The sequence below is a fragment of the Gobio gobio genome (assembly GCF_949357685.1).
Source record: "Gobio gobio genome assembly, chromosome: 20".
NCBI lineage: Eukaryota > Metazoa > Chordata > Actinopteri > Cypriniformes > Gobionidae > Gobio > Gobio gobio.
Window position 1 is genome coordinate 9,159,879 of NC_137113.1, and position 20,485 is coordinate 9,180,363.

Consider the following 20,485-nt stretch of genomic DNA (forward strand, 5'->3'; position numbering starts at 1 on the left):
TCTGAGGTGGAATTACTAGATTTTCGCATCGGTATGTTTGTTTTAATGCGGATGCGCTGTCACTTTAATTCAGCGCCAGCACATCAAAAAATAGACTCTGTGCGGAAACGATCAGCAGCACAGCTGTATGGCTACGCGCTCCTGGAACGCACTGACGGACCGAAGCCTCGTTCAGTGTGAAAGCTGTATCCGTTAACATGGGTACGGAAAAGATACGCACCGCATACGCACTGCAAACGGAGTATGTGTGAAACGGGCGTCAGCAGGTGCCATGCTCGATGTAAGCGCCACTTTCATACAGCTTTCTCGTGCCACAGTGCCTACATACTGATACAGTTTTGCCCACACTCTTATTCCGTCATCATTATATTTTACGGGGAAGCCAAAATGCTCCCATACACGCGATTTGAATGATGCGGGAGGCTTTTCAAGTTCTTCTACTTCTCCGCTAGCCACTGTTGACTGATTAACATGCCCTGTTCACGTGAACACATGTGTTTCTCTGAAACTCAGCATTGAGTTTAAAGGAACGAGATCACTTAAAAAGCAATATCGGCAGAAAAACTGTCTTTTAGTCTGCGATCGCTAAACAATTCAGATTAATCCACAAGTTTAAAAAAAAAGCGCAATAAATCCGCGGGTCACGTGCGTGCCGAACCGTGGGCCGGCGATCCGTTACACCCCTACCGTATAGGGTGTCCCATTCGTTATTTAAGCTTAAAGAAGGGTGCTTTGTGTCTGCTATGCGCCCTCGACTTCTACATGGTGAAAGTGCGGAATCAGAGGAAGACCGTGAGGGTTTAGGGTGCCATGTGGGACAGGGCCTCTATGTGCTTCGAAAGGGAGGGGTGAGCTATTGCAATTCACAACCTCACCACTAGATGCCGCTAATATTTACACACTGCACCTTTAAATGAAACAACTTCATAGAACTCAAAACACTTAAAATGTGTCAGTTTTGTGAACTCAAGAGCAAAAGAAAGTTATAGCATTAGAGTTTAGTGTTGTCATTAAAGGTTATGAAGTGCCACGAACAACCTTCAGAAATAAATGTCAGTTTTGTGTCATTTTTATCACTCTGGACATAGATTTCGGCCTTTGCACTGTATGTAGCATAGATGATTTAAACAATAAGCTATGTTAAATAACCACAACAAAATGCTCTGCCTGCCTCTTATCTGCAGACAAGCAGCACAGCATGTGTTAGACACTGTAATCCACCTCTGAGTCTCTGACTCAAGCTGCTGAAAACCACCTTAAATGACTGTTAATGCCTATACTGAGGCACACACATTATATCATTACCGTTTACATAGTGCTGGACGTGATGAACAGAGCATAGCTGCATTTGATTTCTTTTGGCTGTATAGTCAGAGTCTTAAAAAGAACAAGAGGCCATTTATATTCAAAGACTGCCATCTGCTGGTCATTAAAGCATTATGAATTACATTAAATAATCTTGGCCTACTAAATAATGGTGCAATCAATCCCTCTATAGGACTAATGCACAATCACCTCAGTTATTTATTCAAATTTGTGATTAGTATGGGTGGCAATCAACATCATAGGCAAACAAATTAGCAGCATTTTCTTCTATAATGTGACCAAAGGTCCTAAAATGATGCATGTGAAAGTGTGTGGTTGCATTCAGAGAAATTCATATTCACATGCAGTGTTTCTGAAATGGATGGAAGAATAAACCATTAATAAATATTCATGATATTCCCTCAGCTTTGTTGAAAGTTAATGTAAATATAAACAAAACCTAATCTTCTGAATTACACACAGGAATAGTAGAGCAGATGACTGCTGGCCAGTAGCTATTTAATAAGTCATCAATGAATTAATTACATATATTGTGCATTAATTAGGTGGTAGAGAAGCACTCGTTCGTACTTCAAATCACAGCTCACTCATTCTCTTTCCCATTAGCAGTGCGGTGCGATGTGTTTTGCTGCCGTGATAATGGCTCATGGTAATGACTCCCGTTTGCAGGATGTCTCTGTTGATATACGCTCTAATTTTGTCCTGCGCTGCTCTCTGTAAAACATTGATTTAAAGACATCTGCCAAATCCACATGGGTCTTGCAAACAGATGAATTATTCATTTTGATATTATTCTGTATGCTTTATTTATGTTCTATGAAGCACCCACTGTGATTTCCTCAAATAAACTATATAGGTGTATATATAGGTCTATATGAATTTAAGTTTTAATCTCATGATAACAAAAGTAAATGCACAAATTATGAACAATGAACAGACCGCTCATATTAACAATTTGATAACATCTAAAAGGACCCTGAATCCAGTGTTTTCAAACATACACAGATATAGTGGCTCCTCCATGTGGCAAATTTATGAAATAGCCGTTACACTGCAATGAACTATATTGTCAACACATTCATTAGAGAATAACATAACATCCTAACATTAAAAAAGAGGTGTATGTATTGAGGATTTATTTGGAAATAAAAAATTGATTTCTAGCGTATAATAATATAATACAGAGAAATAGACCTTGGTATAATCTCTCAAAAGCAATAAAATACCATTTTGGCAATTTGGAGGGCTTATAATTTGAAAATTGTCCTGTCAAGTAGCCTATGTAAAAAGAAAATACAGAATTTAGCAGTAACTGCTGCAAGTGAAATTTCAAAATCACAGTAAAAAAGATCACACACACAGTAAAAGAAAAACGTGATTCATCAGACCAGGCCTTCTTCCATTGCTCCGTGGTCCAGTTCTGATGCTCACGTGCCCACTGTTGGTGCTTTTGGCGATGGACAGGGGTCAGCATGGACACCCTGACTGGTCTGCGGCTATGCAACTGCAATGCACTGTGTATTCTGACACCTTTCTAGAACCAGCATTAACTTCTTGAGCAATTTGAGCTACAGTAGCTCGTCTGTTTGATCGGACAACACGGGCCGGCCTTAAAAAGTATACTTTTTTATATACTCTTAATTTTTGGAATCTGATTAAGATCTTATAAGACTACAGTTGCTTTTTTTATTGATCACATGATTACATTATTCACATAATGGCAGTAATTAATTCATAATTTATTGATTCTCCCTAATTCTTCTTTGTCATGGTTAAATTTTCCTTTTTAAAAAAGCATTGCTTACATTGAAAAAGTCTTCTAGTTTTGTGAAATTGCACATACAGACCAGCCACTAGTCAGGTGGCTATAATTAATGGAAGATTGAGAGTCCACAAAACATTTAACCACTGGATTTACAGAAATCATTTCATCTCTTAAGAAGCGCTTTCTCAACATTGCATATCGAATCAACTCCTGATGAACACATTAATTATTAATTGAATTAACATTCAGTAAGTCATTTAACCATGTATTACTGTAGAAAGCTTTTGTCTTTCAAACGCATTTTATTACAATTTGTATTATTTTAAAATGGTTTATTTTAATTGTACATTTTATGATTTAATTAGGCTACTTAATAGCTTTTCTTTAAACGCACAAACCCTCAGCAGTTCCTTCACAAACTCCAGTTTGGGAAACCCTGAAGAACAAATAATGTATATATTTCCTACATTCTCTTTGTATTTTTATATCAATAATAGCACTTATCATTCTATTCACTTTCAGTTTGTTTGTTTATTTAAATAAATAAATAAAAAATCCTATGTGTTCTGTGCTAGATTAACTGAGACTTGTGACAGCACTTGCATACTGTTGCCCTTGACTGTTCTACTTGCTTCTATTGCTCTCATTTGTAAGTCGCTTTGGAATAAAAGCGTCAGCTAAATGTAAATGTATATCAATATGGTACTCAATTATCTTATTCAAATCAATGTGATAAACGAGTTAGGCCAAAAGTAATCTAAAAATAGTCCGATTATATGTGTTATATAATGGATTATGTTACTAACTACAATTTGTGTCATGTAATTTGGAATCAGTATAACCGACTACTATTTAGGTAACTTACACTTTAGATATATTGTTAATATGTATTGTTGACTCCAACACTTTCTCAAATAATAGTAATTTCTACCATATTTCAATATGAATAGCTGTTTATTGTTGTGGTGGAATGGAAACCCCGCTCAAATTTCAGACATATCATTTTATGTATCCTAAACACACATATTAAATGATATTTCACAAACATTCACATGGTTTTTGCATTATTTTGACAAATAACCTCAGCTTGAAATGACAAGCAATTCAATATTATGTTCGCTATTGAGACTGAAAGTCTGCGATTGATGACACTTCGTGTGTATAACACATTTTATCTACCCAATAAACAAGGGCGTTCGGCATTTGCGTAACTCCTCCAGTCGCTGCGCAAACCTGAGCGCAGCGAGGACGTGCCGGGCGCAAGGCGCGCTTGATTAAATGACGTCACTGTGTCATGTCGACGGGCAGTGTGCGCCATCTTGAAGCGAAAGCAAATCACGGGCAGATCCCGCTCTCGCTGATCCCGCGCGCCTCCGCTCGCTCTCATTCCGCGCTCGTTCATACCGTCCGCCCGGCTGAGCTCGAGGATAAGCCGCACTGAAGGCTCGAGGCACAGGCACCGGAGATGATGGCAGGTAAACGCGCCGCGCTGGGGGTTGTGTTGGTAGGCGGGGGCGCGAGCGGCAGCAGTGCGGCCTAAACATCAAACCAGCCCCCTTAACTGACACTAAATCAAACCCACATCCACTGCTTTATCTCAGTATGCATGCTCGTGCGGGGCAGGGCTCCGAGTTCAGCGCGATTAAATGCTTCTGGGAGGTTGATCTGTGCATGCATTTAAATGCAGTTGTGTTGTTGTTGTTGTTGCAGGGGTTGGTGGAGGCAATGATTTCCAGTGGTGCTTCTCCCAGGTCAAAGGAGCCATAGATGAAGATGTTGCAGAAGGTAAATACTGGGTTGCATTTGTGTTGAACACCCTCGGGTGAGTATGCATGAGTTCTGTAAGGAAAAGAATGCATAGCGAGGTATGATAGGAGGAGATGGAGTGTTGTAAATTCATGAAAATGTATATGTTCATCCCAGAGATTGACATTACTGTCTAAAAAAAGTAGTCCTGCACGTTGCCGAATAGTATAAGTAGTGAAGGTGATAGACAGATGATCTCGTGCTCGAAACTTTGCATTGCAGTACTGTAAATATTGTTGGCTCTCTCATGACAGATCGCTTGTGATGTTCCTCATTTGTTAGTCGCTTTGTGTTAAACCACCTGCTAAATAGATGGAAGTAATAGTGCACTGTTTGCTGGTCATCACAAAATGCACACCAACAAGTGTGTGTGTGTGTGTATATATATATATATATATATATATATATATATATATATATATATATATATATATATATATATATATATATATATATATATATATATATATATATATATATATATATCAAATGTTTGAATATATGAATGTGCAAATGCATCCATGAAATATTGATTTAATTTGAAATTAAGTGAAACCACATTGATATGGATTCTGGAGGAAAACAGGCAAAAATACTGATGACTCAAGTTGCACTCAAAGGCGTCTCCAAATTGTTGTCCAATCAAATGCTCCCCCTATATACTACTTTTGGCAAGATACCACTGGAGAACATGTCAATTTTTAGCTAACCATACTTCCCCAGTTGATTTGTCCATACATTAAGACAAAGGTTTTATATTGCAAGTTTACTGAAATGTTATGCAAATGAGCCATGATCTAATTAACATGCACTAATTTACGTATATGTCCAAAACTGAAATTTGAACATTGGATAAATCCAGGTTCAAATTGTTTTTATTTTGTTGACATATTAGGTGCTTTTTTTTTTTTTAGGGGATTTTGTATATCTCTTTATCATTTCATAAATCAGATAATACATTTTCACCATGCTTAAAAAAATAAAATCAGTCATGTGATATGAACAAACCCCTCTGTAAAAACCTCCAGAATATAGTTCGGAATAAAACCTTTAAACACAGTGGGACACAGTGTTTAAATATGTTTTGTATTTGAAATCTATGGACGCAAAAAGATAAAGTCTGTTTATTTTATTACACATGGAAATGTGTAATTTGGATGTTATCTTTCCTCTAGTCAAAGATGATGTTATGTAAACAAAACAGCCTGCAATCTCAAGAAAAAAAACACAATGGTTTTTCCTGTAGTGTCTTGCCTTAACTGTGACTAGCAATGACGAGTAGCACATGATTGGCTATTTTTTTTAAAGAGAACAATATGTCAGTTTTAGTAGGGAATATGTCAGCTTGGGAAGGAACGCAGTGTTCGGCATACTTTTTAGTAAGTTTTTAATCTCATAAAGGCAAGTGAGCAGTCAGCACAATACAGTAGTAATCCATTTGATTAAAACAAATTATTAATATGACATGACACATTATGGATTGATAGATGTGTCTGCTGATGTGGGCGTCAGTGAGCATATGTTCTGCATTCTGGGGCTCCAGTAGGGAAGCACATCCTGCCTTTGAAACAGCGGAAAGCACGTCCGACTGGTCCGACCAGCTCACATTATCCATGTGCCTTATCCGAGGGTGCGCTCCATCCCGACATCAGTGAGGGAGGCATGGGAATACAGTTGTGATTCTGAATCTCAGAAAGCAAATTGACATTCACTGTGGTGCTGAGATTTTGTTGCCAGTTTTTCTTCCCTTTATGTATAAATATAGTTATGAAGACCACCCATGCTTGTCTCTGGTTTTTGAGCACTTTTGGCAAAGTAGGTTTTTGGGAAGCTTTTTGTTTCATTTTTTTTTTTAAGTTTCTGCATTAAATATTTTTGCTAAATCTTTCAGGTTTATGTGTGGCTTGTCGCTTTGTATAAGACAAAATGTAGCTTCTTGTTTGTCACTGTTTTATTCAGACTCTGAGAGATTCTTAAAGGGAAATCTGTCATCACTTGCTCACTCTCATCTCATTCTAAACCCTTAAGGCTTACGTTCAACTTTGATACTCCAACATATTTTAATGAAATCTGAGAGATTTCTATCCCTTCTTTGAAAGTCTATGCTCGGTTTAAACTTTCATAAAGAGATCGTAAAATAAATCCATATAAATGGAGTGTTTAATCAAAGTCTTCTCAAGAGAAACAATCGTTTTATATGGTGAACCGATTGCATGTAGGCTTTTATTCACAAATAAACATTGATCAATAAAAAGAAGCTCAACTGAACCAGCTTGACACGTGAGAACAAACCTCATTGGTTCTTGAGGAAGCTCAAACGTGCTGCGTAACACGAGAATTAACCTCATTGGTTCTTGAAGAAGCTCAAACGTGCTGCGTAACACGAGAATTAACCTCATTGGTTCTTGAGGAAGCTCAAACGTGCTGCGTAACACGAGAATTCACCTCATTGGTTCTTGAAGAAGCTCAAACGTGCTGCGTAACACGAGAATGAACCTCATTGGTTCTTGAAGAAGCTCAAACGTGCTGCGTAACACGAGAATGAACCTCATTGGTTCTTGAGGAAGCTCAAACGTGCTGCGTAACACGAGAGTGAACCTCATTGGTTCTTGAAGAAGCTCAAACGTGCTGCGTAACACGAGAATTAACCTCATTGGTTCTTGAGGAAGCTCAAACGTGCTGCGTAACACGAGAGTGAACCTCATTGGTTCTTGGGGAAGCTCAAACGTGCTGCGTAACACGAGAATGAACCTCATTGGTTCTTGAAGAAGCTCAAACGTGCTGCGTAACACGAGAGTGAACCTCATTGGTTCTTGGGGAAGCTCAAACGTGCTGCGTAACACGAGAATGAACCTCATTGGTTCTTGCCGAAGCTCAAACGTGCTGCGTAATAGAGAATGAACCTCATTGGTTCTTGAGGAAGCTCAAACGTGCTGCATAACACGAGAATGAACCTCATTGGTTCTTGAGGAAGCTCAAACGTGCTGCGTAACGCGAGAATGAACCTCATTGGTTCCTTCAGAAGCTCAAACGTGCTGCGTAACACGAGAATGAACCTCATTGGTTCATTTTAATTAAAGTGTTTAAAGCCGCACTAGGTAACTTTTGCTCTCGGGCCTCCCCCTACAGTTGGGAAACAGTATTGTCCTCTACTACTGTCGTAAACGGTCACTCTACATCAGGGGATGCATCGCACGTGCATTTGTTGACATGACAACTATGATAGCCCTGAACTCTGCAGGAGGAGTTCACATGTCTATGGAGTTCACATGCGTGTTCTGCTTGCATCGCGTGTGAAATGTCTTCATCCCAGGTACAGTGGCATATGTTTCAGCATGTCATATGAATACAATTTCATGGGTTTTATTTTTTTCAAACGCCAAATGATCGCGATGCTCACGTTTACAAGCCAGCGTCATTATAGTAGCCTAGTCTATTGGTTCCCGTTTTACAGAATCTATATGATACTTCAATTCAATGTTTGAGTGGTAGGTAATAACCATATATCGTCAATATTATAATATCAAGCTACCCTAGATGAATCTGCAAATTCGAAAAATCGATTTGCATTAAAGCTTGAGGAAAGACAAATAAACCAATATCACAGACATGTTAGGTATCCTAAAATATGATTTTGTATGTATTACGTATTTACTTGCAAGAATGTAGCCCCTCCTCCTTCAGCTCATGCCAACGAGCAAACGCTGCCCAATGTTGATCCTCGTCCTGCCTTTAATCCGATCACTTTCTCGTTTTCTCTTTTTGCTTTCCTCAGACAAAACCTTTGCTTTCTTATTTTTCTGTGCTGCTTCGGCCATGACTATAACATTCGGCAAACAAATGATTTGCGAGCGATTTTTTTTTTTTCACGCACGTCCGAATTTAAGGAAGTGGGGATGGTGGTGGAAGTGACGTATATGCCGTAAAGCAGTCTAATTTTGTAGTTCTTTTTGTTCTCGGGTTACTACCCGAAACCCGAAGTTTAAAAGTACGATTAAAAACGATACAGACCCCGTCATGCTATGGCAGACGTGTCATTCAACCTATTGTAAGTCGATGTATCATCACAAGAGTTTTGAAAATATATTATGAAGGTTGAAAAGTTACCTAGTGCTGCTTTAATCAAAGTCTTCTCAAGAGAAACAATCGTTTTATATGGTGAACCGATTGCATGTAGGCTTTTATTCACAAATAAACATTGATCAATAAAAAGAAGCTCAACTGAACCAGCTTGACACGTGAGAACAAACCTCATTGGTTCTTGAGGAAGCTCAAACGTGCTGCGTAACGCGAGAATGAACCTCATTGGTTCTTGCCGAAGCTCAAACGTGCTGCGTAATAGAGAATGAACCTCATTGGTTCTTGAGGAAGCTCAAACGTGCTGCGTAACACGAGAATGAACCTCATTGGTTCTTGAGGAAGCTCAAACGTGCTGCGTAACACGAGAATGAACCTCATTGGTTCTTGAGGAAGCTCAAACGTGCTGCATAACACGAGAATGAACCTCATTGGTTCTTGAGGAAGCTCAAACGTGCTGCGTAACACGAGAATGAACCTCATTGGTTCCTACAGAAGCTCAAACGTGCTGCGTAACACGAGAATGAACCTCATTGGTTCCTTCAGAAGCTCAAACGTGCTGCGTAACATGAGAATGAACCCCATTGGTTCTTGAGGAAGCTCAAACGTGCTGCATAACACGAGAATGAACCTCATTGGTTCTTGAGGAAGCTCAAACGTGCTGCGTAACACGAGAATGAACCTCATTGGTTCCTTCAGAAGCTCAAACGTGCTGCGTAACATGAGAATGAACCCCATTGGTTCCTACAGAAGCTCAAACGTGCTGCGTAACACGAGAATGAACCTCATTGGTTCCTTCAGAAGCTCAAACGTGCTGCGTAACATGAGAATGAACCTCATTGGTTCTTGAGGAAGCTCAAACGTGCTGCGTAACACGAGAATGAACCTCATTGGTTCTTGGGGAAGCTCAAACGTGCTGCGTAACACGAGAAATAACCTTATTGGTTCCTACAAAAGCTCAAACATGCTTTATAACACGAGAATTAACCTCATTGGTTCTCGCAGAAGCTCAAACGTGCTGCGTAACAAGAGAATGAACCTCATTGGTTCTTGAGGAAGCTCAAACGTGCCGCGTAACACGAGAATGAACCTCATTGGTTCTCGCAGAAGCTCAAACGTGCTGCGTAACACGAATTAATCTCATTGGTTCTTGCGGAAGCTCAAACGTGCTGCGTAACACGAGAATGAACCTCATTGGTTCTTGAGGAAGCTCAAACGTGCTGCGTAACACGAGAATGAACCTCATTGGTTCCTTCAGAAGCTCAAACGTGCTGCGTAACACGAGAATGAACCTCATTGGTTCTTGAGGAAGCTCAAACGTGCTGCGTAACACGAGAATGAACCTCATTGGTTCTTGAGGAAGCTCAAACGTGCCGCGTAACACGAGAATGAACCTCATTGGTTCTCGCAGAAGCTCAAACGTGCTGCGTAACACGAATGAATCTCATTGGTTCTTGCGGAAGCTCAAACGTGCTGCGTAACACGAGAATGAACCTCATTGGTTCCTTCAGAAGCTCAAACGTGATGCGTAACACGAGAATGAACCTCATTGGTTCCTTCAGAAGCTCAAACGTGCTGCGTAACACGAGAATGAACCTCATTGGTTCTCGCAGAAGCTCAAACGTGCTGCGTAACACGAGAATGAACCTCATTGGTTCTTGAGGAAGCTCAAACGTGCTGCATAACACGAGAATGAACCTCATTGGTTCTTGAAGAAGCTCAAACGTGCTGCGTAACAAGAGAATGAACCTCATTGGTCACTTTAAGAATGATTTTATCTATAACGATAAAAACACTAACAGCCAATCAGAATCCATCCTAGCATTTAAAGTGACAGACAAGCACGCGCTTGGAATAAACAAAACGTTATCGTCCGCTGGTGTGGACGCTAAAATAGTTATCGTTCTTGGTGTGAGCAGGCCTTTAGTTGAGTGTTGTTTGTATGGTGGCGGTTGGTTGTTGATGTTTTTGCCACTTCCAGGTCTCCGCTTTGCCCTCTGTGAAAAATAAAACGGATTTCTAGGAAACGGACACATGTTGACTTGTGTAATATCATCTGAGCAGACTGGCCCTCATGTGGAAGAGAAGGTTATTTAGAGATCACTGTATCGCTGGCTAGACTGAGGTGGGCAGTATTCCTTTCAACTGAATTCTGTGGATATGGGAATTTTTAGGCCGGAGTGATAAGGAGGCATGCTAATTTGGATTCAAAATACAATTACAGTATTGGCCACATTGCGTGGGTTTTTTTTTTTTAAGCAGATCTTCAGACTGTGTGCTTACAGGATGCAAAGATCGCTAGTCGCTGGCTCACAGCCAATGTGTTTTCCATGCCAGTAATTCCTAAGTTTGAAGACTTCTGCTTTCATTTAAATGCTTTTTCTTGTGGAGCTTTTGATTTTGGAGCAGGATCCTGAGGATTGCTCATAAGATGTTCTAATAGTATTATTAATTAAGTTTGACTGGACTAAATAATAGGGTTCATATTGGCTGTTCGATTATCATACTGATTATTTGTTTGACTCGCCACTTAAGTATAAATAAGGTGTTGTCTTTGCTCAGTGTTATGCCTGATGTTTAACAGTTGATTTAAAGTATACAAAAAATATAACTTGAAAAACAGCCATTGTTGTCAAGTAGATTAAAAAAGAACTAAAGTGCAATTTTTCCCACAGATGAAACAAACATTTACTGTACTATTTGTAATGTTTTTGAAAGTAGTCTCTAATGCTCATCAAGGCTGCATTTATTTGATCAAAAATAAAAATAATATTGTGAACTATTATTCCAATTTAAAATAAGGGTTTCCTATTTTAATATACTTTAAAACATACACGTTTTTCTAACAATATAAATCTTTACTATTACTTTTTTCAAAAACAAACACATCCTTGCTGAATAAAAGTATTAATTTCTTTAAAAAAAAAAAAATTTCAAAAAAAAAATATATATATATATAATTACCGATCCAAAACTTTTGAATGCTAGTGTATATTGTTACAAAATATTTATATTGAATTAAAATGCTGTTCTTTCTTTTTCTTTTTTTTTATTCATCAAAGAATCCTGAAAAAAAGTATCACCGGTTATAAAAAATATTAATCAGCACAACGGTTTCCAACATTGATAATAAATCCGCATATTAGAATGATTTCTGAAGGATCATGTGACACTGAAGACTGGGGAAATGGCTGATGAATATTCAGCTTTGAATCACACATTATTTTTGAATCTATATTAAAATAGAAAACTAAATGAAATTGCCATAATATTTCACAATATTACTGTTTTGTATTTTTGATCCAAAAAATGCAGCCTTGATGATCATAAGAGACCTCATTCAAAAAAATTAAAGATCGAAATGTTTCCAATTTTTTTTTAAATAGAAATGTTTCCAAACTTTTTACCAGCACTATAATTTAACAAATACATAGTTTTTTATAACTACATAGTAATAAATAGCAATAGTTTTGTACACCCATTTGCGTAGAAATTATGTAAATTTCCATTTTGAGTTTTTTTATTTTGTGAAAATTAATAATTTTTCAATAGCGACGTATAGTACTTTTTAGTATTTTCATACATTTTGTTTTCCAGTGATAAACTGCAATGTTTTTGTACACACATTTGTGTTGCAATGTCTCGGATATTATCCACATTTCTATTTATTGAATATACTGTGAATTTTCCATGTTGTCCAGCTTCAGTTGGTTGTGTGCATTTCCTCTGGCCCTGAATGACTTTCAAAGAGGAAGTGAGTAATTTGTGGGAAGGACTGCACTGCAAACTCCCTTAAAGTTATATGCTCCTGTTTATGAGGCCATAATTCAGTTGGGATGTCACATGGAGGGTGTGCATGTGTGTGGGGGGTTTCCCCTCGTGATCTTACCTGTCCAACATGGCCGCACAGAAAGCCCTCGCTCACCCTCCCTGCAGGCGAGCCAACACCGTCCGCACCGCAGCTTCTCCCAGGCTCTTAAATCTTCCCCTGCTGTCTTCTGTGTGCTGCTGACAGCCACAGTCTGGAACTGTGCTATAATGGCTTCTCCCTACCTTTCAGGATGGGTATGTGTGCTTTTATCTCCGTGCGCCTCTCACGCCGGGTGCTCCGCTTGTTTTTGAGCTTTGCGAGGTCAGGCTTGGTCTGCTTTTCCTAGCGCTAACGGACTCCTCTGTGATGTTTGGGTTACTGTGTGATGATGCTCTGATTTGATCTTGTTTCGGGAGGTGCTGATGTAACGTTGCTGTAGGTTGTGGGGGATGTCCGAGGTGGGCGAATCGTTCATGTTTGCTCGGATGTTTTTTACGAGGTGGTCACCATCCGTCATGTACCTGCCTACGCTTCCCCGCTGCTGCTGCGGCTGTTTGTGTTGTGATACAGTACGCTGGTGTTTCCTCTGGATCTGTACTTGAGTCGTCTTCAGATGCACAGGATGACAAATCAGGATAGTTAATGACCACGGCTCAAAAACATGACCAGGTCACACAACACCACAAAGTCGACAGATATTTTAAATACAATGTGTATTTTGCAGAAATAAAATGATTGTTTTATTGTAAGATGTTTTGCATTTGTACATGTTTATGGCAATAAACCTTAAGCAAGATTCGTCACTACTATGAGAAGTTGATAAACCAGTGTGTAAGCCATATATTTTGATGCATTTAGTTTTTTTTTTATTATTGTATTGTAACACTATTATTATTATACAATTTATTTATTTATAAATGCACAAAGGATTTCATATTTATTTCAAATATTGAAAGTTAATTTGTGATTTGGTATCATTAAATGTAATATAGTGCTGTATATATTATATTGCACGTTATATTAGATAACAATAATAATGCAATTATAATTGTATGATATAGTATATGTAGATGTATACAGACATGTGATTATTTCAAACACTCAATTTATTAAATACGTAAATACATGTTGTTTAAATTTGTTGTGCACATCTTATTTGTCATTCATTATTTGTATTTTATAAAAATATTTGTATTTAAATTGAATACATTTAATATTATTTGAACTTTTATTAAATACTATATATAAATAATGTATATTTTGACGCATTTAGGTTTTATTATTGTATTGTAATACTATTATTATTATTATTATACAATTTATTTATTTATAAATGCACAGTATTTCATATTTATTTAAAATATTGAAAGGTAATTTTGTGATTTGGTATCAATTCAATTTAATATAGTGTATGTATATATTATATTGCACGTTATATTAAATAACAATTATAATGCAATTATAATTGTATGATATAGTATATGTAGATGTATATTATTTCAAACACTCAATTTATTAAATATGTAAATACATGTCGTTTAAATTTGTTGTGCACATCCTATTTCTGTCAGTCATTATTTGTATTTTATTAAAAAACATTTATTTAAATGTAATACATTTAATATTATTTTAACTTATTATTAAATACTATATTATTATATAAAAAATATTAACAAAAAGTCAAATTACTTTGATTTAATATGCAAATTTTAACATGTGCATAAATACAATAGTATTTCGTATTTATTTTAAATATTTAATTTATTAAATATAAGTTGACAACTTTTTGTGCAAATAGTATTGAAGCGGCAATATATGGGAATAATGTGCTTAATTGTGTGTTTTATGCAATGCGGCCCCGAAGTAGCCTTCATTCTGTATGCAAAAATGATCATATCTATCTTAGTTGATCTTGGAGTGAAATATGAGCTGCCGTGATCTTGCTGTGTTTTGTGAGGTTCACCCGCTGATGTTTCTGAGTCATCAGATTCTCTCTGTCACTAGTGTGACTAGAGATTGATTAATCAGACAGGCGGTCCAGAACACAGACACACACACACACACACACACACACACACACACAAGGACAGAGACCCGAGGCCTTTGTGTGTTTGTGCTCATTAGCTGATCCTTCAACCCAGGATTTCTTTTGGTTAGGGCTGCTGGATTATGGCAAAATCATAATTTGTTCAATATTGTTATCATGATTAAATGTAAAAAAATATATATATTATATTATATTATATTTTTCCATAAATCAACATCATCATTTGCTCGCCCTCATGTTGTTTTGATTTGTTTTTACAAAAGGAGAAATTTGGAAAACTTCTGCCTTTTCCAACAGTTCAGCCTCTTGAGCTACACCAGCCACTTTATTTCCCCTTGTCCTTCTAAAATAAGTTTCTCGTGCGCATGCATTGCATATACAAGTGTCATGACAAGGCCTCCTGGATAATTAAAATGACTGTAACACAATTTACCTTATCCTCTTTTAGTTTTTCAAAATCGAACTTTGAGGAATATCTCGTGACCTTAAATCCACTAAATCCTCTTCCATGTCTTTTATGTTGTCCAAACCACTCTCTCATTCACATTTTTAGTTATAATAATGCTATCCGGAAACTAACGCTTGCGCACACGATCGTCTAATATAATATATATATATATTTTTTTTGCAAAGGTCCCTTTTGGGGCTCCGTAATCTCGCAAGTTTTGTGATCGATACCAGTGTTTCCCCTAGAATTTTTTCCAGCAGCGGTGCTGTTACGTGCCGGTGGTTGTTACCAAGCCGCGTGTCGGGGGGTCCGGGGGCATGCACCTCCGGAATAAAAAAAAAAAATGAATTAAAAACTTAAACCATGACTTCTGGCAAGTTTTGTGGATAGAAATAGACATTTTGAACATTAAAATCCAAATTAAGCTTCATTAGTTAGTTCATTAGTTTAAAAGGTGACTAGCTTATAGCCTATTTTACTTCAATAACCCGCAGGGATGTGCAAAAAGTTCCTAAGGGGCAAGGGCTCAAATGTAAGAGAGGGGCAATATGTAAAAATAAAAAATAAAAAAAGTGTTTGGATACTATTTTATGTTTTTGCAAAAAGTCTCATGCTTATTACGCCTGCATTTATTTAATCAAAAATACAGAAGAAAAAAAAAAACAGTAGCCTAATATTGTGAAATATTATTACATGTTTTTTTGTTTTTTTTTTATCTTTTTATTAATAATATATGTATGTATGTATGGTATGTATGTATGGTATGTATGTATGGTATGTATGTATGTATGTATGTATTGTATGTATGGTATGTATGTATGTGATTAATAAAAAGGTAAAAAACAAAAACAAAATTTTTTTTAAGAGCATCACATATATCATACAAGAGCTGCTAGTAATTTTCTCTTTGCCTTTTGTTGTTTGATTCACATTAATGGCTCAATCGTCATCAGGTTTATTAGATGCTGCCCCTTTAAGACGCAGATCTAATATCATTCTCCCATTAATTTCTCCCAACTATTTACGCCCATTTAAGCTAAACTGTGTTTAAGTGAATACTCTCCAAGCCTGTCATTTTGAGATATAGGCTATTTTGTTGTGTATTTGATGGTTTAGTCGCGCACACGATGCATATGTGCAAGTCGGTCCGTTTCGCAGCGTGCGTACACACACACACCCGCCTTGAACTTGGAAACAGCGTCTATTGCGCGGATTATTGTGCTTTTCATTTAATCAAACACGTTCTGCAATTTAGCCAAATTGAAGAGTGCATTTGACAACAATCACAGATTGTGCTGAATCTGACGTTAAATGCATGTTTGGGGAGAAATTACAGCGAGCGCTGAAGGGAAGGAAGTTGTGCTAGACTAGTTTATAATAGTTTTGACCTCATATCTTCTTTTTTTAATCCTTGGAAGCGAAAATAAAATAAGATTAATATCACAGCGCTGTGATATTGTGTAAGTGTAAGCAGACTACATTTTTGTTTAGTTCTCTGGCCATCGTCAATCTCTCTCTCTCTCGTACAGTGTAAGTGAATGTCGTTTACTGATCATGTGAAGATTTTGCAGTGGCGCTGAAAATCCAGCGGCGACGCTGTGAATACATTGTAGGGGAAACACTGGATACGTTTTTATTCATTATACATTTAAATAATTTATGTCTGTTCAACCCTCTACAATGTGAGTAAATCACTTGCATATGCGACTAAATCTTCACTCTGGGCAAATAAGTAATATTATTAATATAATAAATTCTAATAAATAATAGATTTGCTTATAAATACCTAGATTTTACTTGACAGTGTGAGTGTTAGCGGTTAAGTATAAGTTTAGCATAGATATATTTTTACTTGCTGAACACTGACTGAGCGCTTAAGAGTTTTGCTCTCTTACCCCTTTTCCACCAAGGCAGTGCTAGAGCTAGATCGGAGCCAGAGCCTAGTTTCAAATCGGTTCTTTGTCTTTCCACACCCAAAGCCCCAGCTCCGAGCCAGTTAAAGTGGTTCTTAAGTAGCACCAAAACATTGCTGGGCTAGAACAGGGCTAGAAGTAAGAACCGATTACGTCAGGCGCTGGGGGCGGGGTCAACAAGACCAACACAAACTTGAGATCCGCCATTTTTGAAATAGCAGCTAATGGAGCTAACAGCTGCTGCTCGTTTGTAATCTCCGTCTATACAAATTACGGCAAACTGCATGAATGCGTTGGATTCGCTGTGTTTTCGTTGTGTTTTGATGCCGATGTAGGATCGTAAAGCCATGTGAATCAATAGTAACGCATGGAAGGCTTGTTCGCAACTGTGCAGACCGATCGCCGTATGATAACGAGTCCAGCGAGAGCATATGACTCCTTATGCTTTTGATTCACTCATGCGTTTTTTTTTTTTATATCATACGTGGATCGGTCTGCGCAGTGCCGATGCATCTCGAACAAGCCTGGTGTGTTTGTGTTTCCCGCTGCCCAGGGTTGCCAGGTTTTCACAACAAAACCCGCCCAATTGCTACTCAAAACAAGCCCAATCACGTTTCAGGGGGGATTCCCCAGTAAAAATCACATTTGGGGGTAAAATATGTGTTTTTTGGCATGGTTGCCTACTAAAATTCGCATTCCCGGAGCTAAATATCACACAATTGGGGTCGCTTCATCCCGCAGACATGAAAAAAACAGCCCTCGGCAAAACTACGGAGCATCACCTGACTTGTGGCTCTCAGCATGTGGAAAAGCAAACGGTTCTTAGAAGGCTCCTCAGTCGAACCAACTATGAACTGGGACTAGCTCTGGCTCTGAATTAGCTCTAGCACTGTCTTGGTGGAAAAGGGGTATCTGTGAATCAATCTGTACTATTTCAGTTCAGCTCAATGGATGCTCAGCATACCTGTATTTGACGTACCTTAAACTCTTGTGTGACTCGCCGTCGCTTTACTGAGAGCGCTGTGTTTCTCACACACACACACACACAAAGAGAGAGCGCAAGAGTCTTACATACCACATAGAATCGATGTGCTACATGTAAACGATATTCTTTGTTGTATTTTCTTGTCAAGGTAACAGTTCATTTGGAATTATTTAGCTTTTAAGAACAAACAGAAGATATGCGGTTTCTCCAGTAGTGGGTGGAACTAAAGCCCAATTTATACGTCGAGTGTATGCCGTAGGTTGTGTTGCACGCGTTGCCTACGACGTACCCTGACGTGCACCTCTCCAAAAATGTAACAACGCGTTAATTTAAATGGTGCCTGATTATCATATCATAATATAACGCTTGATTGACTGATATTAAGAGAGTATGTCAGATATTTAAAAAGCTGTGCCGTTTTACAAAGAAGCTGATTTAGTGGAATCATATAATAGTATATCAGTCTGGCGAGTAAACTAGAGAATGTACTAGCCAATGGGGATTTTATTGCCAAGGTTTGCGTAGAGGCTTGCTGTAACATATAAAAGTCAGCTTGAAAGGGAATAAAGATGAGTCAGATTTCTTTGAATGTAAAAGCATGTTCTCCAACTCGGGACTTAATTTGACATGTTCGTTTGTGGGCAGGTTATGATGTAGCATAGTATTATTATTATTATTATTATTATTAGTAGTAGTAGTAGTAAATTGTATTTCTCATTGGCTTTGGTGGTACTCTGTAGTAAAGTTTTCTGTGTAAACTGAAAACCGAACGCAAGTTCTGTGTATCATTAACCTTCTTTTATAAGACATCAGTAACATGTTACCATTTTTAATCACACACCAAAACCTGTAGCTAAAACCAGCTGTGATTCGTTTTTCAGTAGCTCAGAAGTTAGCGCAGAGTTCTCCATTTTGATTCGTAGCTTATCAGCGTTTCTCACCTGGTGTAGTTTCCCCATCAAATCCACGGTAAAAAAAACAAATGGCCATTTGCTTTGTTTCAGTTCTATAAATGCGCGAGAGACATTTGATTATCTCTCATACTGTGTTTTTGGCATGTGAACCGTCGGCTAAATGAAGCCCAGGTCTGTGTGCGTCGAGCTATTTGTTCTGTTTCAGGAACACTGAATCATGTTTATCCCCGTGTCCTTCCCTCCGAGCCAGAGAGATCAGAGAGGTGAAGCGGCGGGGGTGGAGAGAGGAAATGATCCACACTGAACATACATTTTTCACTCTTAATCATGTATGAAGATGAGACTTGAATAAGGAATATTTTAAAGTGCCCCTAATATGTAGTGTAATGTATAGCTGTTTGTGAATATAGAAGGTCTGCAAAGTTTCATTGATCGAAGGGCTGATAAGCCGATTCTTCTGAACTGCCTGAAACCAGTTGTCAGTAATTCCCAGTAATTCCGACTTCCTGCATGATTCTACATAGGTTTGTAAGAAATTTGCATAATGCAAGCAAACAACGTCCACTCTGACCCGACCCTAAAACACTGTAGTTGTTGCGAAGGCCAGAAGAGTTTTGGTTCGGGTTGTCTATGTCGAGAAGACGCTGTTTTCTGCTCTGCAAAAGCAACTCCAGTTTTAAAAGAATGAAGACTCTGGTTCATATTGATACAGTAAAACGGATTAGGGATCGACCGATATGGATTTTTTTAGTGCCGATACCGATTATTTATTTTTTTTCATCAGCCTTAGCCGATGACCGATACGGGCTGCCGATTTTCTTGAGCCGATATTTGGAGCCGATACTGCTTTTGCTCCCTCAATTTACATCATAAAAATGACACAATGATCATGATGATAACAATTTAAAATAAAAAAAGGAACATTTATTGAACTAAAAAAAACAATATTTAACAAATAGTAAAAACAAGTGAGGTAGAACAAGAAAAAAAGAGTTCAGTGGTGAAACTAAATTCTGAAAATAAATATTGAAGCATACATAAAATAATTACACTATTGCACAGTATCAACAAGCAAGCATCATAAAGTGCACACTGACTGTACTATACTTAAAACTACTCTACTTTTAAAACTATTTACAACCTAGTCATTTAATGCTTAGGTGCACTTAACTTAAAGGTCCCATGGCATGGCATTTTTCTATTATTTTATAATGTTTCCTGAGGTGTACTTATATTGTTAGTATGACTTTTACATCATAAAATGTCATAATTTAGAAATAAAAGGCATTTTTTCTATACTGCTGTTTGCCCTGTGGCTGAATGCCCTGCTTCAAGAGGCGTGTCTGCTGTGAGACTTCAGTAAAAACACCCACTGTTGTGATTGGCTGACATC

General features: G+C 37.8%; 1 protein-coding gene across 1 annotated transcript in view; it reads left to right on the forward strand.

Annotated features, from left to right (window-relative positions):
* The first annotated feature begins 4,363 nt into the window (after window positions 1–4,363).
* The window catches only part of ppp2r2d (protein phosphatase 2, regulatory subunit B, delta), a 32,580-nt gene continuing 16,458 nt past the window's right edge, over window positions 4,364–20,485 (forward strand). The window contains exons 1-2 of the mRNA XM_079801738.1: window positions 4,364–4,566; window positions 4,802–4,876. Coding sequence (XP_079657864.1) covers window positions 4,557–4,566; window positions 4,802–4,876 — 85 coding nt within the window. The 5' untranslated portion in view covers window positions 4,364–4,556. The remainder of the gene's footprint in view (window positions 4,567–4,801; window positions 4,877–20,485) is intronic.